At 39.7% G+C, this 24,798-nt stretch overlaps 1 protein-coding gene across 2 annotated transcripts in view; it reads left to right on the top strand.

Moving 5' to 3' along the window:
- Window positions 1-24,798, top strand: part of MYBPC2 (myosin binding protein C2) — a 147,637-nt gene that overhangs the window by 34,373 nt on the left and 88,466 nt on the right. Inside the window, exons 2-4 of one of the 2 annotated variants that reach the window (XM_075327151.1) lie at window positions 9,342-9,431; window positions 17,432-17,461; window positions 20,368-20,445. In XM_075327151.1, coding sequence (XP_075183266.1) covers window positions 9,342-9,431; window positions 17,432-17,461; window positions 20,368-20,445 — 198 coding nt within the window. The remainder of the gene's footprint in view (window positions 1-9,341; window positions 9,432-17,431; window positions 17,462-20,367; window positions 20,446-24,798) is intronic. The other variant, XM_075327152.1, reaches the window with a different exon arrangement.

Below are 24,798 nucleotides of genomic sequence, written 5' to 3' on the forward strand. Positions count from 1 at the left end.
TTATGATGTAATGTGTTACCAATGGTTCTCTTGGTGACAGTGGTCCCAGCTGCCTTGAGATCATTAATAAGCTCCCCCCGTGTAGTTTTAGGCAGATCTCTCAACTTCCTCATTATCCTGGATACCCCACATGGTGAGATTTTTCATGGAGCCCCAGATCGATGCAGATTGACACTCATTTTGTATTCTTCCATTTTCTTACTTTTGCAACAACAGTTGTCTCCTTCTCACCCAGCGTCTTACTTATGGTTTTGTAGCCCATTTCAGCCTTGTGCAGGTCTATAATCTTGTCTCTGACATCCTTAGAAAACTCTTTGGTCGTCCATGTTGTAGAGGTTAGAGTCTGACTGATTAATTGACTCTGTGGACAGGAGTCTTTCATACAGGTGACAATTTAAGACAACTTTCTTTAATAACGAGGTAACAAGTTGATTAGGGGCATTTACGGTAAGTGGTCTTTAGTAAGGGTTGGTAGGGGATCAAATACTTATTTCTTTGTGCAAAATTCAAATAAATGTATATAATTTATACAATGTGATATTCTAGATTTTTTTTTGATAATTTATCACTGTTATAATTAATCTATACTTAAAATTATAGACTGTTCATGTCTTTATCAGTGGGCAAACTTATAAAATCAGGAAGGGATTAATACTTATTTTCTTCACTGTACCCAAGACTACTTTTTGTAGTACATGGTAAAATGCCAAAGCAATGAGATTTAAGGCCGCTTTTACACGCTGCGACATCGCTAAAGCGATGTCGTTGGGGGTCACGGATTCTGTGACGCACATCCAGCCGCGTTAGCGATGTCGTTGCGTGTGACACCTATGAGCGATTTTGAATCGTCGCAAAAATGTGCAAAATCGCTCATCGGTGACATGCCCCCTTATTACCAATTATCATTGCTGCTGCAGGTACGATGTTGTTCGTCGTTCCTTCGGCAGCACACATCGCTACGTGTGACACCGCAGGAACGAGGAACATCACCTTACCTGCGGCCGCCCGCAATGAGGAAGGAAAGAGGTGGGTGGGATGTTCGTCCCGCTCATCTCCGCCCCTCCGCTTTGATTGGGTGGCCGTTTAGTGACGTTGCTGTGATGTGTTAGAAAGGAGGCGGTTCGCCGGTCACAGCGATGTCACTAGGCAGGTAAGTAGCGTGACGGGTCCGCGCGATTTTATGCGCCACGGGCAGCGATTTGCCCGTGATGCACAAATGATGGAGGCGGGTACGCACGCTAGCGATCTCGCTAGCGAGATCGCAGCGTGTAATGCGGCTTTTATACTCAATAACAATTATCTTATGGTTACATAATTATGTTTGTAGCCATATATACAGTAGAACCTATAGAAAGGAACTGGTATTGCTAAATTTCATGCTTATATTGCACTAATTGCACAGTTTATCACACTCTTCTGTGGTGTTCATAGTAAATTACAAGCAGAAATCCAAAAGACAATATGGGGCACTCACCACTGATGGAAAAATCATATCTCTAGTGTGCTCTCACACCATCCTATGGATGAGCATATTGGCAAATAGGCAATATTAGTCAATATGTCTCTGTATTCTCTGGCATGATGTAAGACCTCAATAAAGAAAAAACGTGTTATGTTCCATTAGTGGTGAGTGCCTCTTATTGTCTTTTGGATTTACGGCAAACTATAACATTATATCTTATGTATAGATATTGGGACTAGAGAGGATTATCCTCTACAAGAGGATGAAAGGTTTTCTTTCCCTCTAAACATAACAGCTTTCCACTCTTTAATCTGGAGAGACACAGAAATGAGAAGCATGCAGGACACGGTTCAGTCTAGGTTTAGCATGAGAGCCTCAGAAACGCCAACAGCTGCCTCTGGTCTTGGATATCTCAGACAGCAGAAATAAGGAACCATGAGAGGACGGGCCGGGAATTCTATCTACTTCACTGTATGTAAAGTGTTTGCAACTTGAGTGCTCCACAAGCATACCAGGGCTTATTTAAAACACGCTAAGAAGTGGTCAGGGGTAAGGAGTGGGTGTCTCATCGGACGTGAGACCCTTATTGGAAGCGAGAGCAGTTAACGTATCTCCTCATCTGATGGATCAGCAATATGCTATACTATATCATGAGCTGATCCTGTAGAAATCAGATATATGCATTAATAGGACTATCTGGATTTGTGTCAATAGAGATCCATTAACAGAAAACAAGACATAGTATAATTTTTCTAGTAGAGTATCAGGATGCACAAATGCCGGACAATGGGACTTGGAATGCCACCATTCATTAATCATTTATTTACAAATATATCATAAACAAACAATTGTTTTGCATAAACAGATATGCTCCAAAATTCAAGGGTTTTTTCAATCATAAATCTTTAAGTCTTATCAAAATTTTTGTTTTTAATAAGTAACGGCATTGGATTCTAATGCAAAAGATAAAGGGAAGATTCTCAAACATTTTTCACTTTTGGGTTATGATCCATAACCTCTGGCATAATTACATCTAAGAGAGTTAAGCCTGCTTTACACGGGACGACCGATTGTGCGATTTCACAATCGATCGTACCCGCCCCCGTCGTTTGTGCGTCACGGGCAAATCGCTGCCTGTGTTGCACAAAGTTGTGAAACCCCTGGCACACGTACTTACCTGCTGAGCGACCTCGCTGTGGGCGGCGAACGTCCACTTCCTGAATGGGGAGGGACGTTCGGCGTCACAGCGACGTCACACAGCCACTGGCCAATAGCAGCGGAGGGGCGGAGATGAGCGGGATGTAAACATCCCGCCCACCTCCTTCCTTCCGCATAGCCGGCGGGAGCCGTGGGACGCAGGTAAGCTGTGTTCATCGTTCCTGTGGTGTCACACGGAGCGACGTGTGCTGCCACGGGAACAATGAACAACCGGCACAAGTAAAAATAAATGATATTATGAAACTGAGCGTCGTGTACACGACTCACGATTTGTGAGCGATACTGCGTCGCTCAGAGGTTTCACACGAGACACGTCGTATATGATGCCGGATGTGCGTCATGAAAACCGTGACCCCGACGATGCATCGCACGATCCGTCGTCTCGTGTAAAGCACCCTTAAAACTCCTGAGGGAAATCTGAGTCCATCATTAAAAACTGGAAAACGAACTATTTGTCATAAAAATGGGACTATGGAGGGGCAAAGTGAAGGAGGTCACCAAAAAAGGTAACTTTGAGGAAGATGGAACATGATGTGTATAACACTCGCGGCCAATGTAAGGATAGCGAGAGGATTAGTGGACCCACTGGACCACAGGGAGGACCTGGGTTACCCGTTAGTGGGAAGGTCTTAACTAAGTGCCCACCGCAAGGCATACACCAGGTACCACTCCAAGGGCAGTGACCGGGACTGTGGCAGCTGAACCCCAGGACAGGTGATGGACTCAGGTATAGAAGGGTACAGGCGGGGTGACTGAGGGAGGCTGGACAGGCAGGTACGGACAGGAATGGTGGGCTTGGCAGGGATAGGTATGGGAAGACAGGTACTGAAAACGGACACATGAATAACAGGACAGGAGCTCAGAACCTTAGGACTAGCTAGGTAGCAGACTGACTGAATAACTAAAGATGCGTTACGCAGGCACCTTCCATAATGGGAGGGTGCCTTAAATACCACAGTGCATTTCTGGGAAATAGTACACTGGCCTTTTAAGAGGTGAGCTAGTGTACGCATGCATGTCTTATACGCACTGCCGAGAGCCCTGTGCATCATGTACAGGGCCCTGGAGGGGAAGGAGGCAGCAGCACACGTGATTGGCCGGGAAAGAGTGGGGGAGGACGGGACCTGGCCGGGGCGGTGAGTAAGTGAGTATATCTGCAGAGACGCCGGTGCTACAATGTGTATTGAGGCATTGTAACGTTAGGGGCAACAAAAAGGGCATTTGCCAACTGGAAAGTCAACAAGTCACTTTGTCTTGGACAGGGTATTTAAAGGACAAGGGCAGAGTAATTGAACTTTGTCCCAGGTGAAAAAAGCCTTATTGTCTTTATATTTGATGATATTTTGGTGCTCTCCTCACTGATTACAGCTTTATAGGAGTGTAATAAATAAACACCATTGCCCATTTATAAGACCCTGGATTCCTGTAGGTATCTTCCATGATTGATGACACCAATATTTTGATTTTTGGTTATCCAATCAAAAACAAGACAAAAAAACCTAAATCTTAGCAAGGCAATCAAAAACTCAATTAGAGACTACATAAGAACTGTCAATAAGAAAGTAATCTTGTTACATCCGTGACTGAACATGCCCCCACTAACTCTCCCTCCGTTACTACAGTAGGCTGCCCTCTGTATCCTGATCTAGTTAAACTTTAGTATAGCTGTAACTTGTGGTTCCTCCAACCAGTGAACCTGTGTTTTGCTTCAAATGGTTGAATATTAGATATAACTAGATCTCTGATGGAGTCTTAGGTGGGGCCACACCTCTTTTCCCTGCCAGTTATAGTTTACTACTTACCTTGGTCTGCTGCTGAGTTTTCCTTTTGCTACCAGTTATTGACCTGACCTACTCCTGGTTTTCATTTTCATTTCCTTAACCCTGAATTCTAATTTTGTCCTGTTTTCGCCCTCTCTAATTACCACCTGGCTAGACAACCCTCTTCTCCTAGCTCACACCATCAGCCAACAGCCATTTGTAGATGTAACCCTGTATAAATCTAGATTCTTGTAATAGGTGTTAAAAGGCGAAGTCCTGGATTTCTTTGGGATCCACATGAGTAAAGTCAGTCTGTGCAAGCCACCACATAAAGCCAATATATGCATTGGCACAACTTTACAACACAACCTAATCAATTGGCAGGAGGTCAAGTTGCAAGCCTTGGCACGACGCCAGTGCTGGTTCCCGAATTACCCTGTGGTGTAATGCAGCAGGACAGGCCATTTCCATCAAGAATGTGTTTGATTTATTCAAATGGCATAATCATTGGGATATTTTGCAGACATGCAACCAGTTTCGACCCTGTGCCAAGATCATTGTTGTATTCGAAAGACTCAGGTACAGTGTCAAAATAAAATGCTTTCCTTGTATTTGAACCTTTTCGAGGGTATAAAAGTAGCGCCAATAAAAGTTGACTTTCCCACCATTTGTAATACTAAGGTATTGAATATCAACCACTTTGCAGAAATGTTTGACACTGTAAAGTTTTTAATTTTTTTCAGTACCAAAAAATATCAGATTACATTTCAGTTAATCATTTGCACTTCCTAAATCTTACACTCGCAGAGCGGGCAGTGATGTTATTGAACCCATTGGGCCACAACACACAGAAAACCTAGAGGGGCTTGACTACGGACCTGAGCCTGGTCTTCTCCAAAGCTCCTGATGGTGAGGGTATTACTCTGCAGGTATTGGTCCAGGTGCTACTCGGGAAGACTGATATTGCGTCGGCTGGCCCCAGAGGTACAGGAGTGACAGTCTCTGGTATTAGGTTGTGGCAGCAGCAGGTGTAGGGAATCCACCCAGGGTGGATGGATGGATAGATGAATGCAGCAGCAGCTGGTGGAAATGCTTGTGGCAGCAGGGCACATGGCTGGTGTGTGCTGTGGAACCTGACTACAGCAATGAGTCTAAGTCTAACTCATTGCCCAGGCAACTTCTCAAAGGGCAGAGTTGCCTTAATTACCTGCAGCCTTCCAGCTGACCTGGGAGGCACATCCGGGTTAGGAGGATGCTGGCCCTTTAAGAAAGGGCATGTGGTCGCTGGTTTGCCCTACGGGCAGAGGACTGGAGCCTGTCAGGAGTACAGATGCGTCGTGAGACTGCAGCATGGGACAAGGACAGGACCAACACCTCAGGACACCTGGACAGGTGAGGGAATCGACGTCCTCATTGGGGGAGGGGGATAGCAGAGTGCAAGGCTGCCGGCATGGGCGTTATACTAAATTTAACCCCAAAACCTTGGATCCTGGCATTCATGTTAATGTTACCTTAACATATACCACCTGCCTTAAAGAGGCACTACTTTAACTTTGTTGGATTATCCTTGGGATAGGTTATCAATGTCTGATTGGCCAGGATCCAACAACCCGCATTCTCGCCAATCAGCTGTTCCTGGTGCCAGAGGCCGAAAATGTTCAGTTACGGAGCTGCCCAGTTTTCTGATAGCAGCCACATCCAGGTACTGCACATCTGCCTCCCTTTCAAATCAATGGGATGCAGATGTGCAGTACCTGGCCACGGCCACTATCAGAAAACAGAGCAGCTCCGGAACTGAACATTTCCGGCCTCCAGGAACGGCTGATTGGCAAGGGTGCTAGGTGTTGGACCCCGGCTGATCAGAGATTGATGACCTCTCTCCTAAGGATAATCCAACAATGTTAAAGTAGTGCCTCTTTAACATTATCTCAGTCCCAATACACGCCAGCATTTCCTTATAACAGAGGCTTCTTTCAGCAGGATTATGCCCCCGCCATACTACAAGTAAACTGTTCAGGAACGATTAGTGGAACATGACAGAGTTCAAGGTGTTGACTTGCCCTCCAAATTCTCAAGATCTCAATCCAATCGAGCATCCGTGTGATGTGCTTAATGCACTTAAAGCATTTGCTGCTAAATTCTGGGTGCCAGATAACAATGTGCCATCCATGGTTTAAAGGGCATACTGTATGTGATCATAAATGACCTTCTTTTTAAAGTAGTTTTTTGTGTTAAATGTATCTTTTAAAATTTTTTTGGACATTTCTTTTATTTTTTGTGTTACAATCTGTATTACAAATATTTGAGGGAGTTATGAACAGTTACAAATATCAGTCAATTGTGCTATAAAACCTTTAGACCTTTGCTTAAAAGCTGAGGATGAAGAAGAATTTCACCTTTCTACACGACAATGAACCAAAAAGACCTCAAAACCAACAAAAGATTGGCTTTGCCAAAAGAATATCAGCATTTTTTAAGAATCCTAAATCTTCTTGAAAATCTGTGGTTGACCTGAAGAGGGCGCTGTACACAGGAGATGCCCACAAAATCCAACAGATTTGGAGCTACTGCAAGAGTTGGCAGAGATTGGCAATTCTAGATGTGCCGTGCTGAGAGACTCCTACCCAAAAACACTGAATGCTGTCATAAATTCAAAGGGTACTTCAACAAAATATCAGTTTAAGGGTGTGAAGATTTATGCAACCATATTATTTTAGTTCTTAATTTTTCTTTTTCCAATGGATTTATAGATTATGGGTGACAAGAAAGGTGAAAAAAGTTCTGAAATTATTCTACTTTTTACGTAAAAAGCCTTGCATTTTAACAGGGGGTGTAGATTTTTTATGTCTGCTATTTCTAACGGTGCGGTAGGTTCTGTCACCTACGCCATCATCTACCATAGGACTGGAGTGTGACAAAGAAGTTAATTTCCAACTGATCATTTTCATCTCTTGACCTTTTGAAATCTCATCCACTTTTGGCCAAAATGGATCCGCTCAGCAATTAACTGTCCTGCAGCAAACAGAGTAAGGGGAGGCTCCTGCTGCAGCCAGTTGTCTTACAGCCATACACAAGTCAGTGAGAAAGCAGAATGAGACTGGTGGATCTCCTGAGAGACACATAGAAGATGTTATTTCTATATTTCTGTTTAAATTGTAATATAAGTAGTGATGAGCAGACCTGGAGTGTAAAAGTCAAGATCCACGTGGTTTCAAATTTGCCCGAGTGTCGAGCTCCGGGCCCAGAATTCTTCGGAAATTCTAGCTAATAATCTAGATCTGGCACTCAGGAAATAAAAAAAATAAAGGAAACAAAGAAAATAAGAATGGTGCAAGCGCCTCATACTTACTGAGTCTCCTGCGTGGCTGTAACTGCGCCTGTCCTCTCCTCAGTCTTCTTCCAGGGCTGCTCATTATTGCTCATCCATATGCACTTCTTTCCCTGCCCACCGGCCATCCTGGCATCTGTGATTGGTTGTAGTCAGCCCCCAGCCTGTGTGACAGCATCTGACTAGAACCAATCACAGGCCCTGTCTGTGGAACACTGTTGTGGTGTAAATAAATTAAACAATTAGAGTAGGGTTGCCCCATATTATGATACCCAGCACAGATAAAGCCGATGGTTACAGGCTGCAGCTCCCAACCATGTACTTATCTTGGCTGTGTATCAAAATGAGAGGAACCATGTGCGGCTTTTTTTTTATTAATTACTTAAATAAATACTTTAAAAAACAGCATGCAATTTGGATACCCTGCCATGATAAAGCCCGACAGCTGGGGGCTGGTATTCTCAGGCTGGGAAGACCCATGCTTATTGGTCTCCCCCCAGCCTAAAAATTGCAGCCTGCAGCCACCCAAGAATGCCGCATCCATTATATGTGACAATCCAAGCACTTTACCCAGCTCATCCCAATTGACCTGGTGCAGTGTCAATCGGGGTAATAAGGGGTTAATCGTAGTTCATAGCTGCCACTAAGTCCTAGATTAGTGATGGGGAGGGTCTATGAGGTTTTTTTTTTTTAAATATAAATATAAGGCAAAATATGATCAAAGAAAATTTTAAGGGACAAAGTACTGGGAATGAGATGTTTTGTATGGGTTTAGTGATTTCTTAGACTAAGGAAACAGCAAGAAGTGCCATGAATCTTTGTTAGACCCATTTACTCTTCTAAGCATCTGTCACGGGAGTCTGTTATTCCTTGGATTGCTGTCGCCCAGCCTGTATTTTCGACAGCTTTGTTTAGAATTTTCTCTCCTTCTCTGCCAGTGGTCAAAAGGATTTCTGGAAGGTTTTGAGATTCAGTCACCTGTCCCATTAAGTAAGACAGACTCACACATTTACTGTATCTTTTTATAGGGAATGACTTGCAGTACAGTGAAGCAGCTAACATTACCGCACACTGTGAAACGTTAGCGCCATTGATGTGGGATACTATGTCATTATTGGCAAAAAACAAACAGTAGTAAGAGGTAGTAATGGTAACAAAGGGTGTCATCTATAAAACAAATCTCCTTCTTTTTCATCATTCTATGTAGGAGTGCCTACAAAGAAGTAATTTTATTTATGCGATAGTACATAAATTAAGAAAAATTCTAATAATTGCACTTTAGCTTCGAATTTTTGAAACATCAAAATGACCATGAAGAACTGTAGCCTCTCTTTTATTAACGGCTATGAGATTGGTATTGCGGAACCAGGTTCTCAGGATAGGTGTAGGTTCCAGATATGCCTTGATCATATTTATGTGTCATATTCTTAAATATTTAGCTTGGATTATAGTGATGCATTAACAATATTAAACACTGTTCTATGGATACAGAAATCTAAACTAATAATAAATTGTAGTTACCTAATAAAAAAGTTACATTATATTAAAAAAAATATTTTTTTCTTTGTATCAGCAATTAAAAAAGCAGCTGCTCCTGCCAAAGCAGCGGCGAAACCAGCGGCGAAACCGGCTGAAAAGGAGGCCCCTAAAGAAGAACCAAAAGGTAAGAGATGCTAACAAGGTATTTTCGTGCTGGAGATCCAGGGGTTCATCCAAAACGTGAAGGAAACAAAAGGTTTATAAACATTTTTCAGTATATAGAAAAAATGTCTTAGGCAGGGGCTGCATAGCAACTTAATCTGAGACACCTGTAGCATGACTAAATATTTCTAGGTATAGTTGCTCCATACAAGTGCATGGGGTTGCAGTTCAAGCCTGAAGGAACTGCAACAAGAAAGTGGAGGAAGTCCAACCCCTCTGAAGGAACTGCAACGATCAAGTGGAAAGAATTCCAACCTCCCTGAAGGAACTGCTACAAGCAAGTGGCAGGAAGTCCAACCCCATTCACTTGTATTGCGCTGTCTTGAAACAATGACACCTGGCAAACTTTAGTCACAAGACTAGTGTTGAGGCCAAAATTGCCATGGAGCCCCAGCTTTAGTGTGGTGGTGTGAAGCCCATTACCAATATTTGTTACAAAATGTACCGGACTTCTAGTACATTTTAGAGCTGGCGCCAACAAGAAGCAGTAAAATCCTTTTTTACTCTTACTTTTTTCATATCCCATAGATGGTATGATATCATGAAGTTCTGAATTAAGGATTCATTGCAAGGAAACATGACAGAAACTTCTTTGCCTCTAAACCAGTCATTGGATTGTATAGACCATTAAAAGATAAGCAAATTGATCCCTTTATGATACCCAAAAGGAAACTCCCACAAGAAAAAAAACATGTTTTGATGTTCTGTATATATGTTTCTGGAAGTGTATTGGGACGTGATGAAGCACTTCTAACTCCTCAGCCTCACGCTGTTTCCCTGCCTGGTATCAAATCCAACAACCAATCAATAAAAGGAGAATAGCCATAGGCAGGGAACAGAGCGCAATGCTGTATTCCCTGAAAGCACTACTCTCCTCATGGTGATTGACAGGTTGTTGACGTGTTCGCCTCCTAGTACGACTCTCCTCTTGGTGATTGACAGGCCGTTAGTGTATTTACTGCCTACTGCTACTCTTGTCTTGGAGATTGACAGGTCATTGACGTATGCCCTGCCTAGTAACAATCTCTTCTTGGTGAATGACAGGTCATTGACCTATTCCCTGCTTAGTTCCGCTCTCATCTTGGTGTTTGAACAGTCATTGGCATATTCCCTGCCTAGTGCCATTCTCCTTTTGGTGATTGACGGGTCGTTGACCTATTCTCTGCCTAGCGCCACACTCATCTTGGAGATTGACAGGTCGTTGACATATTCTCTTCCTAGTACCACTCTCCTCTTGGTGATTGACAGGTCTTTGGTGTATTCCCTGCCTAGTGCTACTATCCTCTTGGTGATTGACAGGTCATTCACGTATTCCCTGCCTAGTGCCACTGTCTTCTTGGAGATTGACAGGTCATTGACGTATTCCTTGTCTAGCACCACTCTCCTCATGATGATTGACAAATTGTTGATGTATTCCTTTCCTAGCACCACTCTCCTTGTGGTAATTGACAGGTTGTTGACATATTCTCTTCCTAGTGCCACTCTCCTCTTAGTGATTGACAGGTCGTTGGTGTATTCCCTGCCTAGTGCTACTCTCATCTTGGAGATTGACATGTCATTGATGTATTCCCTGTCTAATGCCACTCTTCTTATGGTGATTGACAGGTCATTGACGTATTCCCCGTCTAATGCCACTCTCCGCTTGGAGATTGACAGGTCAGAGACATATATTCTGTCTAGCGTCACTCTTCTTGTGGTGATTCACAGATCGTTGACGTATTCTCTTCCTAGTGCCACTCTTAGTGACTGACAGGTTGTTTGTGTATTCCCTGCCTATTGCTACTCTCTTCTTGGAGATTGACTGGTCGTTGATGTATCCCCTGTCTAGCACAACTCTCCTCTTGATGATTGACAGGTCGTTGGTGTATTCCATGCCTAGCGCCACTCTCCTCGTGGTGATTGACAGGTTGTTAACATATTCCATACTTAGCACAACTCTCCTCTTGGTGATTGACAGGTTGTTGGTGTATTCCATCACTAGCGCCACTTTCCTCGTGGTGATTGACAGGTCATTAACATATTCCATCACTAGCGCCACTTTCCTCTTGGAGATTGACAGGTTGTTGGTATATTCCCTGCCCAGTGCTACTCTCCTCATGGTGATTTACAGGTCGTTGACGTATTCGCTGTCTAGCACAACTCTCCTCATAGGGATTGACCAGTTGTTGACTCCGATACCAGGCAGGGAAAATAATTCTCACTACTGGAGAATTGTTTTGGGGTCAAAAAGAGATCAACCTGCTTATCTTTTAAAGACCTACACAATATATAAATTATTGCGAGGTGTAGAAGCTTCCTTTAAAAATCCCAAAGACAATATCACATATAAAACGTAAAAAAAGTTACAAACCATAACATAACAATGGTGAATTCACACTATGGTTAAAGGAAAATCAAGAACCAGCTGTTATGTATGAATAAAAAAATGTTTGATGAAAATATAATAAAACTGGATCTGAAATATACCTAACAACGTGTTTTGGATGGTTTTATTGATCAATGTGATGTCTGATGTCATTGGGTTATGCCTTAGTTTGTCCTTTATATGTTTTTTGTAATTTACATGTAGTTGAAAATTTCAAAAATTGTTAATTGCTGAACATTTTTGTATTGGTACATTGTAAATGTAATGTGTGTGGTCAATGTGTAGCCAGTCTGTTAAAGTCATTAATGTGTCAATTGTTTCTACATCTACTGGAAATGGTTTACTTGTCATGAAAGACTCATTTTTTGGAGCTTAAACTCATTTATAGTAGAATTTATTTAAAAAATAAACCTTATATCAAAACTTTGATCTAATTTTACAATATACTGGCCAAAAAAATTAAAAGACCAATAAATCATAATATTTTTGCTAGTAAGATGACAACTAGTACAAGTATTTGTGATAGATAGTAGATTGGTTTCAATGCCACCTCCAAATATCCATCTTCTAACAGAATTTTGAGTCCTATTAATATATCATAGTCTGGGCCTGGGTCTGGGAAAATTATCCTTTGGTTCATTTTGACCCAGATTTTATAAATTACCCTTTATAATATATTATTATTATTATTATTATTATTATTATTACAACTTCCTATTTTTCCTATTTATTCATTATTTCATTATTTTATGACTTAATGCAGCATTGACTATATTTTTATTTTATTTATCATTTTATTTTTATTCTTATTTCTTTTTATTGTTTATTATCATAATATTATTATTGTTATTATTCTTATTCTTATTTGATACTAAATAATAGAAATATATAAATAATAATAATAAAAAATATAGTCTATGCTGCGTTAAGTCATAAAATAATGAAAAAATGAATAAATAGGAAGTTATTATATATATATATATATATATATATATATATATATACAGTGCATACAGTATATATATATACAATATACACACACACACACACATATATATATACAACTTCCTATTTTTCCTATGTATTTACTATTTCATTATTTTATGACTTAACGCAGCATAGACTATATTTTTATTTTATTTATCATTTTATTTTTATTCTTATTTCTTTTTATTGTTTATTATTATCATAATATTATTATTATTATTCTTATTCTTATTTGATACTAAATAATAGAAATATATAAATAATAATAATAAAAAATATAGTCTATGCTGCGTTAAGTCATAAAATAATGAAAAAATGAATACGGTAAATAGGAAGTTATTATATATATATAATATATATATATATATATATATACAGTGCATACAGTATATATATACAATATACACACACACACATATATATATACAACTTCCTATTTTTCCTATGTATTTACTATTTCATTATTTTATGACTTAACGCAGCATAGACTATATTTTTATTTTATTTATCATTTTATTTTTATTCTTTTTTATTTTTATTGTTTATTATTATCATAATATTATTGTTGTTATTCTTATTTGATACTAAATAATAGAAATATATAAATAATAATAATAAAAAATATAGTCTATGCTGCGTTAAGTCATAAAATAATGAAAAAATGAATAAATAGGAAGTTTTTATATATATATAGATATATATATATATATAATATATATATATATATATCTATATATATATATATATACAGTGCATACAGTATATATATATAATATACACATACACACACATATATATATATATATATACACAACTTCCTATTTTTCCTATGTATTTACTATTTCATTATTTTATGACTTAACGCAGCATAGACTATATTTTTATTTTATTTTATTTTAATATTATTTCATTATTTTTATTTTTTTAATTTTTTCAAGTTACAGAAATAAAAGCTTAACATTCTATTTAACTTTAAAAAAAACTTTCACCAAGTCAAAAGTAGTCTTTTTATGTTTTTAATTTATTTCCACTGTTCCTTTGAGTAACATACTTTGTTCGTTTTTAAAATCTGCCAAACGGATCCAGAGAGATGAGCCTTTTGATTTACTGATCATTTTTTTTATAATCATTATGAAGGGACGTGGCTCACTTGGTAATTATGCAGCATTGCCTAAAAACACGCTCCAGAGGATCCAGAAAAATTTGCACTAAACAAAAAAGCCAATATCTCTAGAACCGTATGACAGATTTAAAAAAATAAATAAATAAATAAATAAATAAATAAAAACAAAAGAAGAGAAAGAAAGAAAATAAAATATTTAAGGTAACAGAAGGGAAAAAATAAGAGCAAAAATTGGTCACCTGTTATTTGGTGACAGGTCTGCTTTAAGATGATTAACATGTTTAAAAACTCTATTCAATTTATTAGGGATCCTACTGTCTTTTCTGTGTTATTTTGGAGGAGTATTGTTTTGTTGCTATTGTACATTGTTTTATATGTTTGTCGGAGCTATACAAAGAAGAAACAATTTTAAGGAACATTTACAATTCACTCTAAAACGTCAAGGGTCACAGCCCAGCCACATCCAAAAGATCCTCTTTCACTAATCGAAAGATGTATGTATAAAAGTGCATTTTCCCATAAGAGATCAACATGTAGTTTTTCTTGGGATGAAAATTTTACACTAGTTCATTTAATGGTACAGATTGGCATCATGATGACACAATGAAACAATAATAGATATTTATAAAAGCCATCACAGATAAAAAATTGCTGTAACTAATCCAAACAAAAATAATCTAAAAAAAATGTATTTGTCTAATTTATGGATATGAGGTCTTTTCCCAAAATAGTAGTCTTATAAATACCCCTATTGGTGCAACTAGTGTGTACTTAACAACAGTAGACATCAATACTGATGCGCATGCTTCCATATTTTGAGTGTCGTGTTACAATACTGCAGGATCAATTATAGAGTGGGCAAAGATGGAAAATGCCCTGGGTCTTAGTCGTCCTCCTCAAAATATTTATTTGTAAATTTCAGATATTTATCTTAAAAACTGGACCTAGATCTGACTGCTACTGGCATAGGTGTAGAGCAGAGGAAAGGGACTCTTAGACTGGCTCTCGGGCTAAGGGCTCCTAGCTATTCGTAATCCCAGAGTTACCTCTGATGTTGAGGATATCTGAGCCACCTTCCTAGCCCTGCTCCTGATCAGTCCTGATCTTATACCCCTCCCCTAACCCCTGAGGAGGGTGAGGCAGGCTTGATAAAGCCAACAGAAATAGATAAACAGGGGAAACCAAATCTGTATCTCAGAGTACACATACCCAGAGGTATAAGACAAAAAGAGCCTAGGAGGAAAATAAGAGCAGAGAGGAGACAACAAGACAAAAGGAGAACTTCACAACAACTACACAGACAAAGTAATATAATCACCAGCAGGACTGAGATACAGCAGCACACAGACTGGTTTAGCAAAAGCTATAGTCGGTTTGTGAAGGCAGGCTCCACCACCTTAAATAGGTGGGGAGTGACTGTGATAGGTATCTTACAACATGTTATCCAAGAGGTAACCAGGAGGCTAGCAGAAATTAACTTCTGCAAGTCCGATCTAATGAGAACACAGCTGGTTGACGCTCGTGCACCAAAGGAGGCGTAGTGTGGAGTGTCAGACTCTGCAGTGTGAACAGCGTCACATGCCGCCATAAAACTCAGCGAATGTATAGCCAAACACTGTGTAAAGTTATAGCAGCAGTATTATTAGTACACGCTATGGCAATATAATTTAGGCACTATAAGACTCTATTTTCCAGTGATTGCAGCGGTATTTTATACTATTTTTCCAGAGCCAGTATTTATAGTCTCCTTTCAAAATAGTTATATAACGTAGGGATTATCCATATGACTGCTATGAGAGCCTTGAATAGTGGGAGGTCACTAATAGGGATGATTGAATACCTGAAATATTCGGCTTCGTGAATATTTGGCGAATAGGTCGCCGCTATTCGACTATTCACGAATATTCGATGCGCAATGTAAGTCTATGGGAAACCCGAATAACAACTATTCGGGCTTCCCATAGACTTACATTGCACATCCAATATTCGCATAGCGGCGACCTATTCGTCGGATATTCGCAAAGCCGAATATTTGAGGTATTCGATCATTCCTGGTCACTAACTTTCCAGTGCTAGAATGAGAGACCCTGAACAAGAACTTCAGTTGACCCAAAGTTCAATAAGAGGACATGGACGAGAAAAGAAATACCAGGCTCATGGACACATTACATTTTTTTACAGACGGTAAAAAAGTGACTTTTTACGGACAGTCTTGGAATACCTGATTGGTAACCTTGCTCTTTTGTCCTGAGTGGTAAAACCATTCACTATTTTTGAGGACCAATTTTGGGCTCTCTTTCGCTATGTACATCATGTGATCTCTTGCCCAGAGGCTTCCACAAACCATTGTCCATTCCTGCAATAATGTAAAGAAATAACTCTTCATCAGTACTGATATCTTCAAATGTCTCTTGCCATAAAGTGTTGGCATAAAATACACACTAATATCACATTAAAATATAATCCAAGTGCTGTCTTTTGTGTCTTCAGTATGACATAGTGGAACATTTAAAAAGAAGCTATCATCAGAAAATGACCTTTTTTTAATTCAGTTCCTTTTGTAAAATGTTTTTTTAAAAAAATAATGGCAGGTTTTGTTTTTTAAATTACAATATGTATTAAAATAATAAAATAAAATAATAACAAATAAATAAAATAAAATAATAATAAATAATAAAATAAAATTTTTGCAATTTTCACAATGGCCACTGGGGCTTTTATAAACACTAACTTCCTGTTGTTTCAGGAAACAACACATGTACATAGCCACAATAGTCAGATTCTGCTCCTATCTTTTATATTGAATCATCTAATGAGCATGTGCATAGGTCATTGTGAAAGGAGGGGGAGCAGGATTAGTACACTGGTGAACCCAGATGAAAAGTATTACTATTATTATTATTATTTAATATTTTTTATTTTAACAAATAAAATAATAAAAAAAGCCAATTTAAAAAAAAATACGAGTTACAAATAACAGTTAATTTTTACAGTAGGTCATTTTCTGATCATAGCTGCCATATTCATACAGAAGATATGCTCAGATGACTATTTGATATAGTGATAATATATTAATGCTCTATAATATTTTAATCATCCTTTAATCTCTGTTGTATGCGTTGTGTCCATACTATATATGTTTTTTGTACTATATGTGCTGATTGTGCATGGCTGCATGTCTAAGTTTTCAAACTGTCATCAATGAAGTCACCGAAGATTCCAGTCCTTCCCGGGTTGGGTGATGTTGTCGAAGAATCATTTTCGGGTTGGGTATCAATAGTGTCTGACGTGATCAAGCAGAAACAGGAAGACAGAAAATGATCACCGTGGCGGAAAAAAACCCAAAACAGAGATCCTTCCATGAGCCTAGATTACACCCATTTCATGAACATCAAGAGTCTTCTTCAGGCAAAACAAGAATAGAGAGGTTCTCATATCTATTTTGCATTAATAATTTATTTTGTCAATTTCCTTCTTTGATTTACAGAGGCCCTTGAGGAAGAACTTCCAGTGGACGGTAAGTGTTTTTCGTAAAGATAAATATGGCATACTGTCAGACTGCTAAGTCAGCGTGGACTCCAAAAAGAAATCCGGAACTATCAACTTCAAAGAAATTCGAAAATAGAAACATTCTTGAAGATATCGGAGACAACTTGAGAAAATTGACCGAGAGCAAGATTTTGTCTTCATTCAAACATGGATGTGATAAGAAGAAATATGTGGATGAAATGTTATCACTACAGTCAAATTTACACGGCTAAGATCATTTTTTGATCTAATGTTTAAGTTGAAGAATGAGAAAGAATCATCACCAAGTGGACATTGCGTTTTATAGCAAACTATTGAAATAGTGAAAAAAATAATGGTATAATGTTTTAACATGATGAACTAAAAAGGACCTAAGGTCATCAGGTTTATCTTTTTTTTCATTTAAAATCCCCATGGGAACTAAATAAGAAAAGGTCAAAATTGACCTTTTTGCTAAAAATATAGAAAATATTCTTTTTAATCCCCAAAAAGAAAGAGGAACAATTCCCCCCAATAATTCTATATTTTTAATATCCATGACTTCGTGACCACTGTACGGCATCGAATGGAAGATGTAATCCCAAAAAGTGGCCATAATTTTCATAATTTCAAAATCTACAAAACACAAAACTAATAAAACATAGTAAAGTTTTTGTCCTGTTGAAAATAAACCGTGTGCACAATTATTACCCAATTTGTATTTTTGAGGATTAACTTTATTATCGAACAACTAAAATGCTGCTTGCCAAAATGCAAATTTTCCCATCTCAATTGTTTATTTTCATCTGTTAAAGATGTGAATGATAATCAAAAAACTGAAAATGTACAAAAAAAGCCACCCTTTGGTGTCTTGATATATTGACGATCAACTTTTTGAGCAGCACAAACCAAAGCTTCCCAGACACTGTTCAGAGAGTTGATTTATTTTTCACCGTAAATTGCCCATATAAGAAAAGCCCAAAAATTCTCAATAAGGTTTAGGTCCAGCGAGAAAGGGGCAGGGTCACTATTCTTTCATCTTTAACCTCGTCATGACCTTAGATGTACCAATACGTCCAAGGTCATGTCTACCCCTTTAATGTGGGCTCACATAGCGAGCCTGCATGTTTCCCCAAACATATCAGCTGACCTGCACAGGAAAATTGACGTAGATTTGGCAGCTCATTCGGAGTCCATTTTTAACTCAAAAGGGACAAACTAGCTCCTCATTAATAACACCAGCTCATAGCAGGACCCAACCTCCACCTTACTGGCTTCTAAATGGAAGAAGAAGTCTGCTCCCTTTACTGACCCAGCCATGGCCCATCCATTTGCTCTGTCAATACTCACTCTCATCTGATCAGTCCATAAAACCTTTGAACAATCTTGGCTTCAGATATCTCTTGGCCCAGGCTTGACATTTCCCTGTCTGTACTTTGCTCAGTGGTGGTTGGGTTCCAGCTTTCCTTACCTCGGCCATGTCTCTTAGCAGTGAACACCTTGTACGTCTGTGTCTTGTTCAGTGGTGGTCAGGTTTCAGCCTACCTTACCTCGGTCATGTCTCTGCACACTGAACACCTGTACTTCTATGTCTTTTTAAGTGGTGGTCAGTTTCAACCTTCCTTTCCTTGGTCGTATCTCTGTGCACTGAACATCTTGTACTTCTGTGTCTTGTTCAGTGGTGATCGGGTTCTCGCCTTCCTTACCTCAGTTGTGTCTGTGAGCACTGAACACCTTATACATCTTGCCTTGCTCAGTGGTGGTCGGTTTCAGCCTCCTTTCCTTGGCTGTGTCTCTGAGCACTGAACACCTTGTACTCCTGTGTCTTTTTCCTTGTGAGTGGGATTCAGCCTCCTCACCTTGGCCTTGCCTCTTAGCACTGAACACCTTGTACTTCTGTGTCTTTTTCCCTGGTGGTTGGGATTCAGCCTCCTCACCTTGGCCTTGTCTCTGATCAATGAACACTTGTACTTCTGTCCTTCAGGGAGGTTGCAGTTCTGGAATATGACAGCACTGGACGATAATAGCTTCCTGGTCACTTGACGTTTGATTCTTCTCATATCTTTGGTTGTTAATTTGCAGCTTTTTTTCCTCAACATGTTTTTGTGACCTTGTTGGCTATTTTCAACAAAACGGTTGATGGTTGCGTGATCACGCTCAAATATCTTAGCAGTGCTGCGTCCTTTTTAAGACTTCTAACAAATTTGGATTTCTCAAACTCAGTTAAACATCTTTTTGGCCCATTTTAACTAAAAGAAACCAGCTGCCTAATAATTCTGCACACCTTGATGAAGGGCGTTGCACCCTCCCTTATTACACAAATAGACATCACCTGATGTGCTTTAACCAATAAGTTTTGGAATTGGATAATCAGCATAAAAATGATGATAGGGTCAAAATGTTCACTTGCCTAATAATTGTGCACACAGTGTGAAAAAGAACAAAGGTGCTGAATCTCCCAATATTAGTGTCAGTCTAGACTCCCCAAAAGTTCCTTTTCAGGCTTGTATGACACAGGAGACAGTTTGTTGTGTTGGAGCGTCATCGGTAGTGTGAAGGGACCAGTTGATTGGCCTTTTTTTATTCGATAAGCCCAACTTTGTTTAATATGAAACCTAACCAGAGGTAAAAAATCCCTGTTATGACTGACTCAGATATTGGTAAATCAGTGCCCTTTCATTATTAAAGTGTGTAAATTGTATATATTGCAATTTTATACACAGGATAACATACATTTTTTTACGTGATCAAAACCGAAAAGTAAATTTTGAGGTCATGAAAAAATAAATATTGACACAATCCGGCAAGAGTTTGAGTTTGGGAAAGATGGGAATTAAGCTCCATTTTCCACCCAGTTTATCAAACTGATACCAAGAATAAATGTTAAAATGTATTATCTTTTTGTTTGACTTCTAGACACAAATCCTGAAGAACGAGCTCCTGAACTTGCAGGATTATTTATTAAAGCACCAGAAAATCTAACAATTGAAGCTGGTAGGTATGGCACAAAAGATTTAAAGAACCGCCCCAGCGTTTTTGCTTTTTTCATTCGTGGAGTAACTGTTGAAATGTAAGTCACCTCCGTCTTGTTGTAAACTCACCTTCCAGCAGCTTCATTGTGTTTCAGCACTGCTCAGGTCCCGTCTTTTGCCAGTAATAACTGACTTCTGGCCACAAGGTCTTAATACAAGTCTATGAGAGCCAGAATGAGACCAAAATGAGGCTCTCATACACTTGTAATGAGTTATGACCTCTGGCACACTCTATGAAACAATAGTCACAAATTGCCGACAACCGACCAGAGCGACGCTTGAAAAAGAGGTAGACGGTGGCAGGTGAGAATAAGACAGGGGGCAGGGGATTTACATTTAAAGCAAGACTGAAGTTGTAGTTTAACTGAATGTAACAAAGAACCCCTATTTCTAAAGCTGCCCTGCAATAGGTGTAACACAGTTTATCACTTTCGTCAATTACACTGTGCAAGTCCTTAACACTAGAGTAGAGCGGACTCAGGTCCAACGGCCAGGTCAGATGAACCTGGAGCTGGACGGGAGGCTCAGAAAAGTCTTACCTTCTGACATCCATAGCACGGTATTTGGTTTGTCGGGGTTGGCACAACAAATCACCCGCCAGCGCAGTTAACAAAAAGCCACTTAGCGGATGCCAGAAAGTAAGAGATTCAAGGGCCTCCCATCTAGCCGCCAGGGATCACTTACTTGGATGTTGGACCAGAGTCGATCTGTTCATTGCTTCTTAATACCAGTGAGTTGAAACAAAAAAAAGAACACTCTATTCACATGACCAGAAGTCTTTGCTTTTGTAAGTATTGAAAAATAAAATGGAGCAAAACTGATGCAAAATGGAATCCAAAGTTTCTGTTTTTGAATGGATTTATCTTTTTAAAGAAATAGATAACTATTTCAAATGGAATGGTCACTTTGGCCTTGACGAATCATTGCCGTTGCGCTTGTTTTTGTCTAGTTTCCTACGGTTTGTGACTTTTTTGCTACCATTCATTATTCTATTTGTACCTTTTTTTTAAGTCCATTTTGTACAGTATGTGCTAGTCCATTTTGTTTTATACTTTCTGGGTGGATTGTAGTAATTCCAGATTCTTTAGCCTGATTCATCAATTGTGACTCTTCAAAGGGAACCTGTCACCAGATTTGTCCCCTATAAGCTGTGGCCACCACCAGGGAGCCCTTATATACAGCATTCTAGAATACTGTATATAAGAGCCCAGGCCACTGTGCAGAATGTAAAAATACCTTAATTATACTCACCTAGTGGGCTGTCCGGTCCGATGGGTGTTGCTGCTCTCCAGTCTGGAGCCTCCTCTCTGCTGTGATCTCCAACCTCCTCCTATCCAGCCCAGGCCGGCATTGCAGTCCTGTGCAGTTGCACTTTGATCTGCCGTGCTGAGGGAATATCAATGTACTGTAATGCGCAGGCGTGAGGAAAGGGGAAAGACCACCCGCGCATGCGTACTACAATACTATGATCTGTCCGGAGAAGGACAGATCAAAGTGCACCTGTGCAGGACTGCATTGCTGGCTAATGTAGATGACGTAGGACGCATCATGCACAAGGGCCTTAGAAGAAGGAGGTCGGAAATCACCGCAGATAGCGGGCACCGGACCAAAGAGAGCACGCGCCGAACCCGAGAGCAGAGACACCCATCGGACTGCCCCCCTAGGTGAGTATTATAAAAGTGATGTTTACGTTCAACACAGCGGCCTGGGCTCTTATATACAGTATTCTGGATTGCTGTATATAGGAGCTTACTGGTGGTCATCGCAGCTCATAAGGGAAAACCTGGTGACAGGTTCACTTTTAAAAGTCGCAAAATTTGGTGCAACTTCACTTCAGTCTTCTCCTGTTCTATTTTTGAGCATGCCAAAAATTTTACAATTTTTTTGCAACTTTTACTGCCAATGTGTGACTTTTGACCACTTAAGTGGAAAAAAAAAATTCAAGAGAGGAAGAAAGGACATTTTTGACTTTGCGCCAAAAACATGAACCAGGTGTGCCATTTTGATGAATTTGAAACGTAATCTAGTACCACAAGGCAAAAAAGAAAGGTGACTTAAAAACCGCAAATGCTGAATCAGTGTCGTAGGATTTTTTGTTTTTTATTCATGTTTGTTCTATTTATTATGGATCTATTTTTACTAGAGATATCTCTAGTGTTCTGGGTATGCACAATGCTGAAAAAAAGATGACATTTTGGAGGACCATCTATTATGATCTGTTTCCCATGGACTTGTATGTAGTTACTATCCATTTTTTGGACTAAAACCGGCTAAAAAATGGATTATAGTCGAAAAGTAGACAAAAATAATCTATTGAGACGAATGGCTTCTGTACTGGAACATTTTATTTCATCTGTTATGATCCCACAATGCATCAAAAAAATGAAAATAATTACTGGACATGTGACTAGATCATACATTAGAAGAACAGTAATTAAAACTCCTTCAACTCACTCCTCTCAATCACCTATCTAACTTTTGGTGTATCTAAGCTATATCTGGGTTATACTGTATTTCCACGTTCCTCTGAATTCATATAGTATATACAGTGGATTTATTTTTCTTTTAGACCCATGTAGGAACTAAGAAAAGAAATGTGATGAGAGATGGGTGAGCACTAAAATGCTCGGGTGGTCGGTCCTTGAGTTGAGCAGGTCTGATGCGCTGAAAGTGTTCAACTTGAATAACGAGTATAATGGAAGTCAATGATTGGGCAGTTTGGCTAACTGCCAAGATACAGTACATCCAGCCATAAAGAGAGCATTTCCGGGAGAGGGAGGACAGTTTTTTTTCATTTGGCACATTCATTTGAGGATAGAGCGGGTCGTTTGACACTATGGTGGACTGAGGGTTACTGTAGGTTGTAGCCTTGTTGGAAGAGGTGGGTCTTCAGGTTTCTTTTGAACGTTTCCACGAAAGGCGAGAGTCTGATGTGTTGGGGTAGAGAGTTCCACAGTATGGGGGAGGCACGGGAGAAAACTTGTATGCAAAATTTTCATTTGAAACACTACATCCGAAAACGTTGCTTTACCTCCAATGAGAGCCATTCAGAGACTGCGAATGGCTCTCCCTGTAGTGCTTGCACACATCATGCAGTGAAGTGAGTCTGTGCCTTGTGGTCGTTCTTTCAAAGACAAAACATCCAAGCGCCCGTGATACTAGACCGAACTCTGCAAATACCCAAGTACCCCGATGCTTGATCAAGTAACGAGCAGTGGTGAGCACACTCACTCATCACCAAATGTACCTTTAAAGGAAATTGGGGATCACTGCCGTACTTGTCACCCATGACACATGAAGGAAATTATTCCAAGTCATTTATTTGAAGCATATATAAGGGTCTAGGCGTTTCAGGGGTCTCTGCCCCCTTCCTTAGGACAGTATATTAATGACACAGAAGATATCATTAATATGCTGTCCTGAGGAAGGGGGCAGAGACCCCTGAAACGCATAGACCTGTATATATGCTTCAAATAAATGACTTGGAATAACATCCTTCATGTGTCATTGGTGACAAGTGCAGCAGTCATCCCCGTTTTCCTTTGAAGATTTATCTCCACAATTACAGGTCCGCAGCTGTCTCCACCAGCGAACATGTGTTGCTAGGTGTTGTGACCTCTTCACAACATCTATAAGTGAGTGCATCTTGTAATTATTTACATTTGATTTTATCGGTTAAGACCCTATGCGCCTGTCTTTCCTCCACAGTTTTTGATACCTCATCACCAAATGTGACACATGTTTTGGGGTAGTGATGTGGTAGAGATGAACGAGTATGCTCACCACTTGCTCGGGTACTTGTGTAGTTCGGCTGAGTATCGTGGTTGGTTGGATGTTTCCTCCATGATACACCAACCACAATGCATAGATGAGTATGCTCACCACTGGTCATTACTCTATGGTGCATCGGGGTGCTCTGGTATCTGCGGTGCTTGGCCAAGTATCACAGGTGCTCAGATTTTTCGGCCGTGATACAGCAATCACAACACACAGGCTTGCTTCACTGCTTGATTTGTGCAGGTACCCCAGGGATAGCCATTTGCAGTCTCTGAATGGCTCTCACTTGGGGTAAAGCAAAATTTTCGGATGTAGTGTTCCAAATGAAGATTTTGTATACAAGATTTCTCCCGTGCATCCCCTTTACTCTACAACTCTCTACCCCAATATATCAGACTCTCACCTACCATGGAACCATTCAAAAGGAACCTGTAGACCCACTTTTTCTGACAAGCCTACAACCTGCAGTAACCCTCAGTCCACCATAGCACCTCACGACCCATTTTACCCTCACCTACTGTAACCTCACCCTTTCCCT

Source organism: Anomaloglossus baeobatrachus, chromosome 11 (genome assembly GCF_048569485.1).
Source record: "Anomaloglossus baeobatrachus isolate aAnoBae1 chromosome 11, aAnoBae1.hap1, whole genome shotgun sequence".
In the NCBI taxonomy this organism is placed as follows: Eukaryota; Metazoa; Chordata; class Amphibia; order Anura; family Aromobatidae; genus Anomaloglossus; species Anomaloglossus baeobatrachus.